Here is an 18,849-nt window from a genome sequence, read left to right as displayed (position 1 = left end):
CATCATGGCTTTGAGAAGGTCAACTGTGCCAGCCTGCAGTTTTAGTTTTAGTTTCCTTCTCTATCGGAGAAAGGTCCGGGCTAGAACCCATTCCAGTTCTGCCATCACGGGAGTTCTGCTGGGGGGCTGCCCTCAAGCCCCTCCTCTCCCTCCCACTCTGATGTTCCCAATTGGGATCCAACGCAGAACTGTTTGCAGAGCCCACCGGTAAAGCAAGGCGAGTTTCTAGAAACCATCACCCGTCCCCTCCTGCATCTAGTCAGGGCTCTGGGACATCAAAGGTTTAAGGGAGTGGGCAGAGCAAGAGAGGAAGAAGCCAGGAGACAGCTTGTGTATGTGGGACCAGATCTCCGGGGGGTGGAGAGCACAGTAGGGATGGAAGACGGCTGGAGAGGAAGGCGGGAGCTTTGTTCTATGGCTACCTGAAAAAAATCCACACCTTCTGGGGCACCTGGGTGGCTCAGTCAGTTAAGCGTCTGCCTTTGGCTCAGGTCGTGATCTGGGGGTCCTGGGATCGAGCCCCACATCAAGCCCCACATCAGGCTCCTTGCTCGGTGAGGAGTCTGCTTCTCCCTCTGCCTCTACCCCTCCTTGCCGCTTGTACTTCTCTCTCTCTGTCTCAAATGAATAAATGGAACCTTTAAAAAAAAAAAAAAAGCACTGACACCCTTCTGGATCCAAGGAAGTGCTAACTCGATTCCCCCGACCACCAGTTATTGTGTCCAATGAAGGGAAGGATGTGGGGGGTAAGAAAACTGGGAAGGGCAAGAGAGATTAGTCAGGCACCTTTTCATGAAGAAAGGAAGACAGGACTTCGGATGACAAAATAAAGGTGGAAGAAGCAGAAGCAAAACTTTGTTCACTCTCTTCTCCCTGTCCCCATCACACACACACACACACACACACACACACACACACACACACACACCATTGGCTGTGGTTGTTACCCAGAGCTCTGGGTTTGAGTCTCAACTTAAAGTGAGCCGCTATGGGATCTCGGGTGAGTCTCTGAGCCTCAGTGTCTGCATCTGTGAAATGGGGACAAGAATATTGAGCTTCCATACATGTTCGTGGGGAAGAGTCATTGAGTTAACGCACACGAAAAATGGTTCATAAACTGCCACAGTTTGTACAAAGATTGGTTGTGGTTATATGAGGCTCCCTTCCCCACCCTTGCCACCCCCAATCTCAAATTCCAGTTTGGCAGCACTGTGTCAGGGGGGTACCGGCAGCCAGAGCGGATTGCCAGGAGCCGCAGCTTGGCCCTTTATCATGCCCGTCGCAATTGCTGCCAGGAGGCTGAGTGGAGCAGAGGGGTGGAGAAAGGGGCACGAGCTCATCTGTGGTTGCTATGGAGCCCCATCCTGGATTTGCCCATCTCTCCTAATGGAGCAAAGGGCAGAGGGAGGGAGGGAGGGAGGGAGAGGACGACTGGTCTCTTTCTCTCCCCTCCCATTTATCTCTCTCTGGAGCTGATGTGGGGTGGGGAGTGGGGGAAGGGAGTCTAGATGCTGGATGAGAGGCGGAGGGAAGAGGGGCGGTGCCAGGATTAAGAGGGTTTGCAATGGGGGGTCACACTGAGAGAGGAGGGGCAGAGCCCTCATGCCTCCATCCAGAAGCCAGCTGATGATGTTAGAGGGAAGGAAAAACAGGCAAGACAGCACAGCGTGAGAGAGAGAAAGAGAAAGGGAGAGAGGAAGAGAGAAAGCGAGGATAGGCGGCGTGGAGCCAGCCAGCCTCTGCCTGGGCTCTCCTGAGCCACCAGATCCCCCAGGCAGCCTGGACCCCTGGGGCCCCGAGAGCTGCCCTGCGGATGGGCACCAGGGCAGTGGTCATGCCCCACCCTGTGTGGGGGCTGCTGGGCTGCTGTTTCCTCTGCAGCTGGGCTCTGGCGGGTCCGCGGCCCCTCCGCTCTCTGCCACCTCTGTCCCCCCAAGTCGAACTGGGGTCTGTGCCCATGGGGGTGCCCCCAGAGGGGGCTGAGGCAGCCCTGGCTTTTCTCTACTCTGGAGATGCCCAACAGCTGTCGGGGGCTAATTGCAGTGAGCGCTACGAAGCCCACGGCGCAGGAGCCAGACCAGGGCTCCCCCCAGTGCTATGGAGGGCAGCAGGCATCCTTGCCCAGGCCGCTAATTTCCTCAACATGCTGCTCCAGGCCAATGACATCCGCGAGTCCAGTGTGGAGGAAGATGTGGAATGGTACCAGGCACTGGTCCGCAGCGTGGCCGAGGGGGACCCAAAGGCATACCGGGCTTTTCTGACCTTTGACCCTCCACCAGGGGCCAGCCACCTGCCCCTGGCCCTGCAGGCCACCCGGAAGGGGGAGGAGACTATCCTTCAGGACTTGTCTAGGAGCAGAGCACAGGTGGAGAGCCCAACCGGGACCCCGGACACCTCTGCCCTACAGAAGCGCGTGCTGACCAATGACCTAGGGAGCCTCGGCAGCCCCAAGTGGCCGCAGGGGGATGGCTACGTGGGGGACATGCAGCACGTGAAGCTGTCTCCTCCCTTCCTGGAATGCCAGGAGGGTCAACTCCGTCCTGGCTGGCTTATCACACTTTCTGCCACCTTCTATGGACTCAAGCCAGACCTCAGCCCAGAGGTCAGGTAAGTAGGTTTGTGCAGTCCTTGACGCATTGGCGGGTACGTGGGAGTGGGGGCCCTGAGTCCAGCCAGCTGTGCGTGGGCCATTTGGCACGCACATATGTATCTGGGGGGCACAGATGCGTCTATTTGCGTGCAGCTGTGTCTATTTGCAGTTGACTTTGGGAATCTGTAACTGTCTGTTAACACACACAGGTGTGAGTGTACATAGTGCGTAGGAATCGATCCACTTTTATGGAGGTATATCTGTACATGTGCGTACAGCCGGCCGTAGGTCTTGGCCCCCAGGTTCGGGTGGTGGGTAAAAGGCAGAAGAGGGCTTTAGTGTGGATGACAGGGACAGGCCATGCACAGACATCTCGGAGGAACCAGGTGAGCATTCCAGGGGTCAAACTGCTGCTCTCTAGCAACCGAGAACTATGACGGGAGGCTTCTCCAAGGGAAGAAAAGTTCTCAGGGTGGGGGAGAAGCTTGGAACCACTCATTGCCCTTTCTGTCTAGGAGTTGACCAGGTCCCCAGGGTCACTCCCAGTGGCTATATTCTTACATCAAGTAGGTTCCAGTCCTGCCCGTCCTGACTGGTACTCTTCAAATAACTGACTTCCTCCTTCAGCCGGAATAAAGAGGTGATTGGGAGCCCTGGTGGGAAGGAGGCAGCAAATGGGCACAGAACTGCAACGCAAGCCAACAATCAACATCGTTTCTCCAGCTATGTGTCCCTATTCATTGCTCCCAGCAGGCTTTCTCTCCCGTCAGCCAGCAGCCTGGCCCCTAGCCAGCTCCCCCCACTCAGCCCAGAGCAGGGGTTGGAAGCACTTTGGCCACACAGCTCCATTCCACAGTCCCTTTGCTGTGATCAGTTCAGATCTGGTTTGGGCAGAGTGGGGGGGGTGGTTAATAGCTGAGTTCAGTGCCTTTGCATGTGTGTGTGTGTACATGCAGTGGAGAAGAGTGAAAATCCCCTTCAGACAGATCATCCAAGCCCCAGCTCTCACATGTCTTGACACGCCCCCTCCCTTTCCCCATTAATAGAAACAGGAAATGCTAGGATGGTGGAAAGCTAAGGGATGTCGGGGAACAACCTACAGAGAAGAGTGTTGCCCACGGGAACGGTGAGGATTAGGAGCACTGGAGAGATGGAACGCAGGTGTGCCCTCTCTCTGGACACACTGCAACCACTTCACTAAAGCTTGCAAAGCTTGCATTGCTCCCTGGTCTGGGGCCCGAGGACACATGTCCACCTTGGCATCCTTCACTGTACCCCTAACTGCCATTCACTGCCCTAGGGGGCAGGTGCAGATGGACGTAGATCTTCAGAGCGTGGACATCAATCAGTGTGCCAGTGGGCCAGGCTGGTACTCTAACACACACCTGTGTGACCTCAACAGCACCCAGGTAAGGATGGTGGGGTGGGGCACTCAGGTCCTGCCTCCCTTCGCCTTTCCTATCCCTGCCACCACCCAGCTCCCAGGAGCAGCTGACCAAAACATACCAACCTCAGGGCTTCAGGGGAATCCCTAGTGATGAGAGAGACAGAAATGAGATTCCAGGCTTTTAAATTTTTTTATTTTTATTTTTTAAAATTTTTATTTATTTATTTGTTATAGAGAATGTGTGTGTGCACGGGGTGGGGGGAGGGGCAGAGGGACAAGGAGACTCCCCACTGAGCAAGGAGCCCATCCCAGGACCCTGAGATCATGACTTGGGCTGAAGTCAGATGCTTAATGGACTAGGCCACCCAGGCGCCCTGAGGATACCAGGCTATTTAAAAGTGAGGACACTTACTGTCAAAAAAAAAAACAACTTCAGGGGCGCCTGGGTGGCACAGCGGTTGAGCGTCTGCTTTCGGCTCAGGGCGTGATCCCGGCGTTATGGGATCGAGCCCCACATCAGGCTCCTCCGCTATGAGCCTGCTTCTTCCTCTCCCATTCCCCTTGCTTGTGTTCCCTCTCTCGCTGTCTCTATCTCTGTCAAATAAATAAAAAATCTTTAAAAAAAAAAAACTTCAATAAAAAATAAAAACTGAAAAAAAGAAAATTCAGAAATGATATGTTGATGGTCATTTCTGAAAAATTCCCAACTCCTCCTGCTTGATACATAATAGGCACTTAAAGTTGAAGAAATAATAAAAAATATGAATCTTGGGGGAAAAAAGTCAGGGGGCGCCTAGCTGGCTCAGTCCATACAGCATGTGACTCTTGATCTCTGGGGGCCTTGAGTTCAAGCCCCACACTGGGCATAGAGCATACATCAAAAAAAAAAAAAAGTGAGGACACTTACAGCCTACTCCCCAGCCCCCCCTGGAGATAGCCACCCACATTCCTTGGAAATCTCAGTATGTCTCCCTGCCTGCTCTCCCTTTTGGTACTGGGTGCTCTAGGATCCATCCCCTGGACCACTTCCTGAGCCCCTATTAATCATTCCCTTTCCTTTTCCTGGACCACATTCTCCGTGTCGACAGAGCTGGGTTCCTAAGTGTAATTGTTGGCTGGGGTGCGGGAGGAATCTAACCAAACAAGGAGCTTGAAGAGCTCTGGGACTGGTAAAGGTGATAGAACCCAAGCCAGATACCGACAGACTCAAAGCCATGGATGCAGGAGAATCTGGATAATGGAAAGCAATGGCTGATAATCCTGCAAGCCCACGACTGAGAAACTGGGAGGCCAGTGAACTAATCTGCTCCACGGATGCACTTGACCGCATGTCGTTCCTGAGCTGAACTGAAGCCAAGGCGAGCCCTGCAGCCTGCTGGGAGGTGGGGCGTGTTTGGGCATCTCTGGCTCTTTAGGGCACATGTTTTTGGAACTCAAAGTCCAGGGATGGAGAAGGGCTCCATTATTCAGTGCATTATTAAACCCAGCCACATCATGTCTCAGTACACATTGGTCTGATTGTGCAGACGGTGGCAGGAACATAGAGAGTTCTAGTGCTCCAGGCGAGAAGGAAAGCTGGGCCACAATTTCAGAAGTACCACCCTGTAACTTTTCTAGGTGAAGCCAGGTGCTCGATATGGAACCTCCCAGGGCGAACCCCTTCCTTTGTGCCTCTGTTAGGTCTGTCCCTAACCACTGCCCACAGCAGAGCTGACCTCATCCATGTGCTCATCTTCCCTGCCCGGCTCTGAGGTCTGCTCCGTCCCCTGCTGGGCAAACATCAATGGACGGAGGTGGAATAAAGAGCCGGCCTTGGCATCCCACCAGCCTGGCATTAGCCTGGCATTAGGGCTGGGGAAAGCAGTCCTGTGCCAAAGCCAGATGGCCCCTGGTAGGGGAAGCTGCTCCTCTGTGGGGGCCTTTTCAACCCACCTGCGAGCCAAAGAAGGAGGCTGATGGGGACCCTTTGAAGCAGGATGTTGGCACACAGGTGTGATTGGACTCCCAAGTTCTCCCTACTTCCACCTCCCCCAGCACCTCGGTGTAGCAACAGCTGGGCCCTGGGAAATGGGACCTGTGAGGCTCCTGTCATTGCCGGTCAGAATAAAAGGGTGATCTAACCCCATACTCTGTTGAAAAGAGGTAATGGCGGGGATAGAGTAGGGTTTCCAGAGAGGGAAGGCTTCCTGAGGACTAGGGAGGCCTTCTGGTGGGGGTCCCTCGTACGAAGCAGGTGCCATGGATAGGAAGGTACGTGGACCCTCCATGTCTTCCCAGGAGGGAAAGCCCCATATAAATACCTGTGGTGTTTGTCATCCCCACAGTGTGTCCCCCTGGAGAGTCAGGGCTTTGTCCTTGGCCACTACGTCTGCCGCTGCCGACCTGGCTTCTACGGGGCAGCCCGCTCTGGGGGTATGTTAACTGTCGTGAGGGCCAGGCTGGGCTGGGGGAGGAGGCATCTGGGGAGAAAAGGCTGGGGTGAGACACTGGGAGGGGTCTTGGGGGGCAAGGGCAGGAGGTCGAGAGAAGCAGGAGAGGCAGGCAGGGCAATGAGAGGTGTCCGCACCTTCCGAAAATGAGCCCGTAACACGCCAGTCTGATGCAAGCTGAGCCTGCAGTGAGCCCTCTCCAGGCATCATCTCTTCCTGCTACCTGGTCCTCCCCTGGGAACACCCACTTCCTCCTTCTTACCCTCGCCAGCCCGACCCCGGTGGTGACAGACCGTAGGAGGGCAGGGAGGAGGCCACGGTGACCAGTGGGAGAGGAGGCTGCCTCGCCCCGCCATGCCTCTCTCCTTGCACCCACCTTGCTCTTTATAGGATCAGAAGACGGTGCTGCCCAGCCTCCTGGGCAATTTGGCTCCCCTCGCGGCAGCTCGGGGAGGCTGCTGCGGTGCGAGCCGTGTGCTGAGGGCTGCCCCAGCTGCATGGACGCCACGCCGTGCCTGGTGGAGGAAGCCTCAGCCCTGCGGGCGGCGGTGCTGGCCTGCCAGGCCTGCTGCATGCTGGCTGTCTTCCTGAGCATGCTAGTGTCCTACCGCTGCCGCCGGAGCAAGGCAAGGAAGGCCCTGCATCGCTCTCCTACGCGTGTCCTCCCTAGCTGGGTTCCCTAGCATTGATGAAGGGCCAGAGACTCCCTAAGACTAGAACTCAGAAGAAATAGGTTCTGGTCTTAATTCTACCCACTAGGTGACACTGGGCAAGGGACCCCACTGCCTTAGATTTGTTTCCTCACCTGTAAAATGTAGGCATTGGACTTAATTCGAAACTGTGTAGGCGCTAGGGAGACGTGATCTAGAGCTCCCAGGTTGGACGGAGGAAGCACGTGTATAAAGAAAATAACAACCCAGCAGAACAGAGGCAAGGATGGAAGTGTGTGTTGGTTGCCATGGCAGCTCAGAGAAAGGACCCAGTTGTCCTGCTTGAGATGGCCTGGGAAAGCCTGTCTGGAGAACGTGACATTTGAGCCAGGCTTGAAGGTCAACGGAATGGTTACCAGGCAGAGAAGAGGTTACCTAGACAAAGAAGCAGCCTGACCCAAAGTCTGGGAGCCCTTCTAGCTCCAGCAGCTTGTGTTGGAGCCCAGGTCTGCAGCCAGGCCCCGGCTGGGACTGGGAGAGGCATGGGGCTGGCGGACAGATGCTATGTGCAACCTTGGTCTTAGCCTGGGGTGGGAGTGGGGGGCGTGGCTGTGGACGGAGAGGGCAGAGCTGATATTACAGGGTGAGGCCTCAGCCCAGCGCCACCGAGTGACCCCTAAAACAGGCCTGAGATTCTCCCCCACCATAGTCCAGGCTCTGCCCTCCCACTGCCCTGCTCACATGCCTCTCTCTTTCCTGGGTTCACAGAGGATCCGGACCTCTGGAGTTGTCCTGCTGGAAGCCATCCTTTTTGGATCCCTGCTGCTCTACTTCCCTGTGAGTTTGTGGCCAGAGTCTGACCCCACGTGATCCCTGCCTTGCACCCTCCAAACCCCGGAATCCTTCCTCCTTTCTGCCCTCTTAGGGAGATTCGGAGACCTCAAAATCCCTGTACTCATATCTACAAATGGCAGGCTGGCCTGGTGAGCTCTGGAGCCAAAGAGTCCGGGCTGAAAAGAGCTCTATGGCCTACTGTCTGACTTAGGACAAATGACCTAACCTCTCTGATACTTCAGCTGCTTCTCTGAGGAATGGAGGTGATGACACCTCTACAGGAAGGCTGTTAGGAAGTTCAGCGGACCGGACAGAGGAAGTGCATTGGAGAACAGCAGCTTTTGTTCCCCCCCCCCCAGGTCTTCATCCTGTACTTCAAGCCCAGTGTATTCCGCTGCATCGCTCTCCGCTGGGTCCGGTTGCTGGGTTTTGCCACTGTCTACGGCACCATTATACTCAAGCTTTACAGGTAGGGTCTGGCGCAGACTTTGCCCTGGTGCTGCTTTACAGGTAGGGTCTGGCGCAGACTTTGCCCTGGTGCTGCTCGCTCCAGGCGGCCCCAGCTCCTTTGCAATGCAGTGGAGTTCTTCCCAGCCAGACCCTTACCTGCTCTACTCCCCTGTGCACGACCCCCTGCCCCCGTCCCTGCCCCAGGCCTGCCCCATCACCGTAGCCCTCCCCAGCATGTAACATTTTGGGGGGCAGAGAGATAGCCAAGCATGGAAAAGACAGGAGGACAGGCACGTGTGGTGGGGAAGGAGGCCATGGGCAGAGCCCAGAGACCTGGCCCCCTCTCCTTGGTCCTCCACCTACACCCCCGTCCGCCACCCACATCCTTGCAGGGTGCTCCAGCTGTTTCTGTCTCGCTCGGCCCAGCGGGGCCCCCACCTGAGCAATGGGCGGCTGCTGCAGCGGCTGGGACTGCTCCTGCTGCCCGTGCTGGGCTTCCTGGTGGTGTGGACAGTGGGGGCCCTGGAACGAGGCATCCACACCCCCCTGGTGACCCGAGGCCACACTCCCACGGGCCGTCACTTCTACCTCTGCCATCACGACCACTGGGACTACATCATGGTTGTGGGTGAGCTGCTTCCGCTGAGCCCGCCTCGCTCTGGCCCTCCACTCTGCGCCTCCAGGCGCCCTCCTGACCTCCCTGGTCCTCCTGCCTTGCCGCCGGTCCCCTGGCCCAGGCTCCCCACCCCCAGCACAGCCAGCACAGAAAGGGGCCCCGTGGCTGCTGAGCCGGGGCCTGACTCTCGCCCGCCGTGTCCCACAGCCGAGATGCTGCTCCTGTGCTGGGGCGGCTTCCTCTGCTACGCCACGCGGGCCGTACCCTCCGCCTTCCACGAGCCGCGCTACCTGGGCATCGCCCTGCACAATGAGCTGCTGCTCTCTGCCGCCTTCCACGTGGCCAGGTGAGGACAGGCCCTCCAGACCCCCGCTTCACACCACTCTCACCTCTCCCAGGCTAGGGAGCCCCATCCCACAGCCGTCCTCGCCACCCGGCTGCCTCGGCAAGACGAGGAAGGCAACCCCCTCCCCCATCTGTAGCTCTCTCCCTTCCCCGCAGATACTCTTCCTGCACCCCATGTCTCACCCAGCACCCCAAAAGAGGAAGCATGCCCACTCTTAATTCTTCTCTTATTCCTAAGCCACATCTCCAGCACCTCCACCATGCCCCTTCCCACACATGCTCAATTCTCCCTGCCTTTCACCCTCTCACACCTCAGCCGATCCAGCAGCAGGTCCGCTGAGTGTTCACAAGGACTTGGTGGGGGCAGAATCAACCCCCAGGGCGGTCTATAACAGAACTGGGGAGCACGAGTCCGTGCTCTAGGCAACCAGAGAAGAGTAGTCTAGGACTGCTTCTCGGAGGTGGGGGTTAATGGGAGCCTTGAGGTAGGACCTACATCCTCCATAGGGCAGGAAGAAGGAAAAGTGCCCTTTTCAACCCACCCAGAACCTCCACAGAGATCAGGGCTGGGGCTGGGGCTGGGAGGCGAGCCAGTGAGACAGGTGAGGGGGGAGGGGCCACTCCCACCCACAGCTAACGTCCCCCTCCCTCCCGCCCTCAGGTTTGCGCTGGCTCCCTCCATGCACCCAGACTGGACCCTGCTCTTCTTCTTCTTCCACACCCACGGCACCGTCACCACCACACTGGCTCTGATCTTCATTCCTAAGGTGAGGTCTTCCCCCTCCTGGTCGTGAGCCAGACCCCAGCCCCTTCGCAAGGGCCCCGTGGATCCGCTGCCGCCGCAGCGCCCTCCCCAGGCCAAAGTGAGGATGACGCCCTGGGGTGAGCGGGCTGAGCCACAGGAGCCTGAGCGAGGAGCTGGCTGGGGTGAGGGTGGGGAGGAAGCCGCTGTTACCTCTCTGCCTCCCATCTCAGGGCAAAGGAAATTAGAGCTAGGGCTGGAGGGGTCCTTGTAACACGGCTGGCAGTTTGGTTTGGTAGACGCTGAAAAATCAATTTGGAAGCAGTTACGGAGAGGTCAGGGAGCTGAAGCTAGGAATTGTGGGGGCAGCTGCATGGGACCCCACACTCCCCGGTCTCTGAACTAAAGAAAATCAGGGAGCATGAGAGGGAGCAAAACTCTTCGTGCCCTCGGAATTGCACATTAGAGAGGGGGTGAAGATTCCCAAAGTAAAGATGGATTCCACGGGGCAAGTGGCAATAGGAGTAAACAGGGAGCCAAGCTGACTCCTTTTCCCTCCACCGCGCCCACCTGGCCAGCTCCAGAAGCCGGGCACTCCTCCCCGAGAGGAGATGGTGGGTGAGGTGTATGAGGACGAGCTGGACCTGCAGCGCTCGGGCTCCTACCTGGACAGCAGCATCGCCTCAGCCTGGAGCGAGCGCAGCCTGGACCCCGGAGACATTCGGGTACGGGCCGCCCTTTGGATGTTAGCTTTGGGGGACTGGGCCAGATCACTGCTGCCCTGCCACCTGGGCTGTGCACTGCCGCAGGGCCCCTGCGCTGCCCCTCGCTTTCCCTCTCTCCACGACCTGCCTCCCTCCCTTCTCCACCACTGCCCTAAGCCTCGTCCCCTGACTCTGTTCAGATGAGGTCATACATCATGGAAGTGGAAAGACTGCCGGAGGCCCAGAACCCAGATCCCTGAGGCCCAGGCCACTTGGCAAGTGAGAGTCAGAGCCGTGGGTGGAACTCCACTCCCACCCAGCAGGGGCATCATGAGGGGCAGCACACTGGGGCAGTTGGTGACCCTAGGGCCAGTTACGGGGCGTGGAGTTCAGGCGGTTAGTGGCTACAAGAGATTTCCACAGCGGGATACCCGTTCCCCAGACTCAGCAGTCTTAGAGAAAGGAAGTTTTTCCTGAGTCTTATGTCAGGAGGGCATCTTTACCCTCCTTTTCCTGCTTAGGGGTGTCATAGTCACGGACCCCAGATCAGAAGCTCAGTGGGTAGGAAATAAGGAAACCTGGTGGTCTCAGCCTGTTGTTTGATAAAACCTAAGGTGTGGGACAACCTCGGGAAGTCATGTTGTCCCTTCCCTCCATCTCCACTGGGGCCTCCCTGTACACCTGACTTGTTTACATCTCCCAACTCCCTCCTTGTCCCAACTGCCTGTGCCTGTCTTTCCCCCATGTCCTCCTCACCGTCTGGGCTCCGCCACCCCCCCACACCCGGGAAGAGGCTGAACTGAGGGCCTAGTCGAGCAGGGAGGCCAGGGAGTGTGGAGGCGCCCAGACACAGCAATGCCACCCTGCACCCCCTACTTTCTGGAGCAGCACCCAGTCTCTCTCCCACTGCTGGCTCTGGGGAGAAATCCAAAGGAGAAACCTCTCAAAGTCCCATTCCCTCACTTGCACCTGCATAGGGCACTTTTCACACCATCAATCTCATGTGATCATCCTAAGGAAGCTAACGGTAGGCAGCCAGCTCTCGTCAGTTCAGAGAAGCAGAGACTCTGAGAGCTCAAGAAAACAGCCTTCAGACACAGGCTGGGTGAGCAGCCTCGAAGCCAGGCATCCTGCCCCCCAAGCGGGTGGCTTCCCCAGAGAAAGGAGTGCACCCTGCATCCTCAGAGCCGAGCAGGTGTGGCTCAGAGTGGACGGGTGGATTCTGAGAGTTTTCCAAGCAGGGAAGGGACACAACCTGGTGGGAAAGAGAGGCTCCAGAGAATATGGTCCAAGTAATGGCCGGAGGGCAGGGGAGGCCAGGCAGCCAGGGACTGGAGAGAGCTTCCCTGTCCAGCTGACAGGGGGCTCTGCTCCCCTTGTGCCCCCCCCCAACCCCAGGATGAGCTGAGGAAGCTCTACGCTCAGCTGGAGGTCCACAAGACCAAGGAAATGGCTGCAAACAACCCGCACCTGCCTAAGAAGCGGGGCGGCTCGCGCCAGGGCCTGGGCCGCTCCTTCATCAGGTACCTGGCCGAGTTCCCCGAGGCCCTGGTCCGGCAGCACTCCCGGGACTCGGGCTCCCCCAGCCGCAGCAGCCTGCCCGGCTCCTCGCGCCGCCGGCTGCTCAGCTCCAGCCTCCAGGACTCCAAGGGGCCCCCCGCCCTGCGCAAGTCCCGCAGCACCTATGACCACGACCGCCAGGACCACCGCCAGGAGCAGGACCCGCCGCTCCTTGACTCGCTGCTGCGCAGGAAGCTGGCCAAGAAGGCCTCGAGGGAAAGCAGGGAGAGCCAGGAGTCGGTGGAGGGGCCCCCTGCGCTGGGTTTCAGGTCAGCCAGCGCCCACAACCTGACGGTGTGCGAGAGGCTCCCCAAGGCCCGGCCCGCATCCCTGCAGAAGTCGCTCAGTGTGGTGGCGGGCTCCAGGGAAAAGGCCCTGCTCGTGGCCAGCCAGGCCTACCTGGAGGAGACCTACCGGCAGGCCAAGGAGCGAGAGGAGAGAAAGAAGGCCGAGGCAGCCTTGGCGAGCCCAGTGAGGAGGCCGTCGGCCAGGAGGCTGGAGCGAGCTCAAGGGGCCCCCCTGTCAGCCCCACCCTCCCCGGCCAAGAGCTGCAGTGTGGACGGCTCCCACACGGCCGCTGGGAGGCTTCAGGAGGAGGCTGCGAGAAGGCTGCCTCACCCACCGGTCCGGCACCAGGTCTCCACACCCATCATGGCCCTGTCTGGAGCCTGGCCCGGAGAGCCAAGGATGCTATCCCCCACCTCCACCTTGGCTCCAGCTCTGATGCCAGCTCCAGCTCCAGCCCCAGCCCCAATCCCAACCCCGGTCCCTGCCCTGGCACCAGTCCCCATACCCCCGCAAAGCCCCAGCTTACTCACCTTCATCTGCCCCTGGGAGAATGCAGAACTGCCAGTCAAGAAAGGAAGCGTGGCTCAAGAAGGCCCCTCAGGGCCAGAGCGAAGCACCCTCTCCCCTGCCCCAGCTCGGGCCAAGCTCTGGAGAGCCCTCTCTGTTGCAGTCGAGAAAAGGGGCACTGGGGAGAGTGCAGTGGACACAGAGGATGGGCGTCTCCAAGGGGGAGCTGATGAGGGGGACGAGGACAAGCCCAAGGTCTTCTCGAAATCCCACAGCCTCAAGACCCCTGCTCAGCAGGGTTCCATGCACAGTCTAGGCCTGGCTATCAAAGCTCTGACCCGTTCTCGGAGCGCTCACAAAGAGAAGGAGAGCGGAGAAGGGAGTCCTGAGACAGAGGAGAAGGGCAGAGCTGCAGGAGAGGGTGTGGGGGCATGCCCCAGATCCCCCAGGCTAGGCCGGCCCAAGGCGGTGAGTAAGCAGGCCGCCCTTGCACCCTGTGACGATGAGGAGTCCCTCCAGAACCAACAGAATGCTCACACTAGCAGAATGCTTCAAGTCTGCCACAGGGAGGGTGCCAGGGAACAAGAAGACAGGGGCAGGAGGACATCCCACAGTCTAGGGGAGGGGAAAGTAGACAGAGCAGGTAAAGCGGGGTCTCCTACACTGAGACAAGCCCGGCAGGGCACAGATGGCGACAAAAGTGCTGAGAGAGCAAAAGAAGCCCCTGTTGGGTGGCAGGAACTGCCCAAAACTGGCCTCCAGCCCCTGGGTGGTGCTGACCGCGGGATGGCAGAGATATGCCCCAGGGAAGTCCCTGAGTCAGAAGCGGGACAGCCTTACCATGGCTACAAGGCCCAGATCTGCCCCTGGGAGGTGAGCGGAGGGGCCCCTGAGAAAGGGGCTTTACGACAAGAACTAGATGACTCCCAAGACAGAGGGAAAGCCTCGGAAAAGTCAGAGCCCCAAAATGTGGCTGTTGTTGCTCGGAAAAGGCCAGAGAGGCTGGTCAGGGGGCAGGAGGCCGTGTGTCCCTGGGAGGGTGCCGATCCCGGGAGTCCGTCCCCTCAGTCAGCCTCTCAGGACTCTGACAGAACCAGGGGCAGGTCTGAGGCAGTGGGCACGAGAGAAGCTAGAGAGGTGGAGAAGCATCAGCGGGAAGCCACAGGCCCTGACATTGCCAAGGCAGAACTCTGTCCCTGGGAGGCATGTGAGGGACAGAATGGGAAACCATACCAGGAGGGAGGGAAGAAGCTTCCCCAGGAAAAGTGGGAAACCTCCAAGAAAGCAACCTTCTGGAAAGAACAGAAACTGAGTGGAAACTTGGAGTCTTTCTGTCCATGGGAGAGGACAGACTTCCGGGGCCCCTCAGCAGTCTCTACTCCGGCCCCGGGAACCCCTGGGTGCTCCGGGAGTTTGGGTAGTAGCATTTCGGAGGTGTGTCCGTGGGAGGCAGGAGATGCTCCTATCAGGAAAGCAGAGATCTGTCCCTGGGAGCTGGGTCATGAGGTAGTAGGGAAGGAAATGCTGAGTCAGGGGACAGGGGGAGAATTTCTCCAGGAAAAGGGGAAAGCCTCCAGAAAAGGGCTCTTTGGAGAGATGGCAGAACAAACTGGGAAAGCGGTGCAGAAAAGTGGTCAAGAGCAGGAGTCAGTGTGTCCCCAGCACAGCTCAGCCCCTGGGCCCTCCAGCCCATGTCTAGATAATTCCTCAGCCAAAGCTGGTGGCCAGCTCCTTAGCAACAAAGGAAGCAGAGCAATGCAGGTAGGTCCCCGGGAAGATCCCGGGCCACAGCTGAAGGAAGTAACACCTGCCAGGGCAGAACTCTGTGCTTGGGAGGTAAATGAAAGAATAAGAGAGGACTGGACATCGGGCCAGACAGCCAAAGCAGGAAAATCTCAAAAGGACAAGGAGAAAGCGCCTGGAATGTCAGGGATCAAAGATGGCACAGCTGGGGAAAAGCCCGAGGGACAGATCCAAAAGCGGGAAGCAGTCTGTCCTTGGGAGAATGTGGACCCTGGCAGCTTCTCCCCCCAACCAGGTCCTCAAGACACAGACGGACCCAGAGCCAGTTTCCACATGTCGGGCAGCGTGGGAAGCAAACCCGCCGAGATCTGTCCATGGGACACGGAGGACACTGTTGCCTGCTGAGAAGGCTGAGGTCTGTCCCTGGGAGGTGAGTGCTGGAGCAGGGCAGGAAAGGGCTTTGGGAGTTGAGGCCATTAGGAAATTTCCAAACGACACAGGAAAGGCTTCTGCACATCCTGGACCCAGTGAGACAGCTGTTACGGCTCCAAAGAAGCCAGAGAGGCCAGCCTGGGAGCGAGAGATGGCCTGTCCCTGGGAAAACTTGGATCCAGGCGGCCCCTCTTGGCATTCAGACACGCTGGGCACAGACAGACCAAAAGCTGGATTCCAGGAACTGGACCACGTGGACTGCAGGGCAGCTGAGGTGTGCCCCTGGGAAGTGGAGAAAGCGCCGACCAGTGAGAAAGCCAATATCTGTCCCTGGGAGGTGAAGGAAGGAGCCGCTGGGATGGGATTGGAACAAGTGAGGGGCAGTGACTCAGCACGGCAGGGGGAGAAAACTCTAGAAAAGGACAGACTCACCTCCCTGGGAGAAGACACATCAAAATGGGAGACAAAACTGAGTCAAGGGCAGGAAGCTATTTGTCCTCGGGAGAAGGACTTGAGGGAACCTTCTGCACCGGGCCCTGAGGTCTCAGACTCGTCCCTCAGCATGAGTAGCAAAGCGGCAGAGGGACATTCCTTGGAAGTGAGGGATGAGGCAGCAGAGAAAGGGGGCCTGACACAAGACCCAAAGACAGGCTCCCTCCCAGAAAAAAACCCATCTTCAAAAGCAGGAGAATTCACTGCTGAAGACGGGGGGAAAGCAAGCAATGAGCTACAATCTATCTGTCCATGGGAAGGCATGGCCCTGGCAGATGCTCTCTCTGACCTGGACCGTCAGGGCTGTGACCACCCTAAAGCTGGCTCTCAGGCACCAGCCGGCGTCAGGGGCGGGCTCGCCGAGGTGTGCCCGTGGGATGCTCCTGCCTTGGATGCGCCGAAACGTGACGCCGGCGCCAAAGCTGAGATCTGCCCCTGGGAGGTGACCGAAAGAGTCCGTGATGAAGGGACGGCAAGCCAGGATGGAAAAGGGCAACCTCAAGAGAAGGGGAGAGCCCCCGGAAGACCAGAGCCCAAAGCTGTGGCGGTTCAGAAGCCAGAGAGGGCAGATGGGAAACGGGAGGCGGTGTGTCCCCGGGAGAGTCAGGATTGCAGGGAGCTGTCTCCACAACCAGCCCCGCGAGCTCCTGACAGAGGCCGTTCTGAGGCAGCAGGCAGTGTGGGGGCCAAGGTGGCAGAAGTGTGTCCGTGGGAAGCAGAAGAGGCTCCATCTGCTAAGGAAGCGGAAATCTGCCCTTGGGAGGTGACTAAAGAGGCTGCAGAGAAAGGGGGACTGGGACAAGAGGCGGACAGAAAGTCCCAAGGGCAGAGAGAAATGATCCTTCAAAAGGCAGCATCTGGAGGGACTGAAGAACACTTTTGCAAAGAAGCAGCAAAAGCCAGCGGTGAGCAGGAGACAGTCCGCCCCCGGGAAGGCACAGGTTCGGGGGCACCCTTCCCCCAGCCAGACGCTCCCAACACTGGCCAACCCACAGGCAGTCCCCAGGGAGCAAGCGGGGTGGGGAGCAGGATGGCAGAGCTGTGTCAGTGGAAAGTCACAGACCCAGAAGGGAATAAGATAAAGGGCACCATGGCAGACATCTGTGATTGGGAGGCAACTGGAGCCCCATCAGGAATCTGGCCTTCTGGCTTTAACAGCAACTCAGAGATATTTTTCCCCACAGTCCCTGAGAACCCATCATGCCTTTTAGTCCACAGACCTCCAGGTAGCTTCCTTCCAGAAAGCAAAAGCCCCCGCCCTCAGGTGAGCAAGGCAGCCAGTACTTTCACTCTGGAAGGTGTCAGAGAGCTCCAAGGAGCCTCAGGACATGGGCCGAGGACCAGCTCAGCCCCAGAGCCACGTCTCCAAGAAGGTGAGGCGCAGGAGTCCTCCTCCTTAACTGAAAACCAAGGAGAAGGGGCTCCTACAGCTCCATGAGAACTCTCCTCCCCAACTGTCTATCCTTGGGACTGCGAGTAACAACTCCATCACATGAGGTCAAACGTCGGGTGGCCGGCTTTTAGAGCCAAGGTCCTTTCCAAGTCCTATGTGTTCCCAGAGAGCTGAGTCAGAGACACTGGGCCACTTCCCCTCTCCAACAAGGCCAGAAGTCAACTCATTCTGAAGACGAGCTATACGAGACGGGTGCAGCTCAGACCCCAACAGAGTCTCATCCTCTCTTTACTTCCCACTTTTGTTCCTGCTCCAGAGAGCAAAGGCCAGACCCTCTGCTTCTAAGGAGTCCTCCCGTCCAGCTAGAGGACTCAGCACGGGCTGTGTCTGGACACCTGCCTGAGCAGCCAATGTTAGGGATGAAAGGAGTCAACAGGCCCAGCCCACATTTTCTCATAAGGAGCCCTTTTTCTGACTATTTTTTGAGAAGAAACCAAACCACGCAAGGGACTGGTGACACTAGGGACTAAGGAAGTCTGTAAAGGTCACCATAGGCAGCTTGAGAAGCCACTTAATTCAAGCTCAAAGGTAAATCCGGGGAAAAACTTAAATGGCTCAAGAGGGGCCTGAAATGCCTTAACAACCTTGCCATCTTGACTTTGGATCTCCAGTTCCTGCCACACTGATCCTCACGCCTGTCCTGCTGGTCTGCTGACGCAAAGCCAATCAAGCACTCTTACTTCCTTATCAACACGTGGCATCCAAAGCCACACCAGAGACGGAGAGCACAGGAGGAAAGGAAGCGGCTCCAAGTCCTCCCCACGCTGGCCCAGGGGGTGCCCTCCCTCCTAGACGCCCTCTCCATCTCAGAAGTGTGTCTCTTGCTAGCTTTTTCAGATGGTTCCTCCCCACTTCTGCCCCATCTTTTGCATCTCGAGTTCACTTCACTGGCTCGTTCTCCTCCCAGCCTTCCAGGGCTGTCATCTAAGGGACCCCTCTCTCTTGTTAGTACAACTGGACCCAGGGGAGTTTCTGGTTCTGACGTGAGAACCACTCCAAGTCATTTGCTCAGTAACAAGAGGCCCACGTACTCCCAAGAAGCAAGCACGTCCTGTTTACAGCCGGCACAAGAACTGCCCTCTGTGGCATCTCGGCTTGATCCTCTCAAGTCCGTTCAGGCTACCCTGGCTTAAGCAGTCCTAGAGAACAGTGCTGGAATGAGAGGATCTATCAGAGGGAAAGAGGAAGGAGAAAAGCACTGGTCAAATTCCTGGCATTGGCAGGGGTGAGGCGGGGGGAGGAAACAGGCAGACTAACATGGCAGAGCTTGGCAAGGGCCCTGAAGATGGCAGTAAGCCCACCCTCTAACTGCGCAGATCCTGATGCCATTCACGGGGAAGAATAAGACAAAACAAGGAGACCAAATACCCAATGGGGGGGGGCGGAAATGAGTCTGCATATAAATACTCTGGGCAGCTTCAGGACTTCGCCAGAAAAAGTAGCAAAATGCTCCATTTCCAAAAACAGGGAATGGAAAAATCCAGTCTTTCAGGGACCAGATGCCCTTGTTCCCATATCTAGCCCCTCCCACTTACCTGGTCCCTTGCCTTGGGATTTCAGAGTAGTAATTAAAGCGTACTGTTGCTCTGGGCTCTGGCTAGTTAACTTCACCGCTTCTAAGCCGATG

General features: G+C 57.7%; 1 protein-coding gene across 1 annotated transcript; it reads left to right on the top strand.

Annotated features, from left to right (window-relative positions):
• The first annotated feature begins 1,682 nt into the window (after positions 1–1,682).
• Positions 1,683–17,249, top strand: GPR179 (G protein-coupled receptor 179). Its single transcript, XM_002916837.4, is given in 14 exon segments — positions 1,683–2,607; positions 3,891–3,999; positions 6,302–6,389; positions 6,797–7,032; positions 7,825–7,893; positions 8,250–8,359; positions 8,733–8,968; positions 9,164–9,302; positions 9,963–10,068; positions 10,622–10,768; positions 12,146–15,238; positions 15,240–16,900; positions 16,902–16,936; positions 16,939–17,249. Coding segments are annotated over 14 exon segments (7,134 nt in total). The 5' UTR covers positions 1,683–1,813.
• Positions 17,250–18,849: the final 1,600 nt, after the last annotated feature.

The sequence above is a fragment of the Ailuropoda melanoleuca genome, chromosome 13 (assembly GCF_002007445.2).
Source record: "Ailuropoda melanoleuca isolate Jingjing chromosome 13, ASM200744v2, whole genome shotgun sequence".
In the NCBI taxonomy this organism is placed as follows: Eukaryota; Metazoa; Chordata; class Mammalia; order Carnivora; family Ursidae; genus Ailuropoda; species Ailuropoda melanoleuca.
The sequence above is the reverse complement of the archived record's forward strand: the minus strand, read 5'-3'. Positions and strand labels throughout refer to the sequence as shown.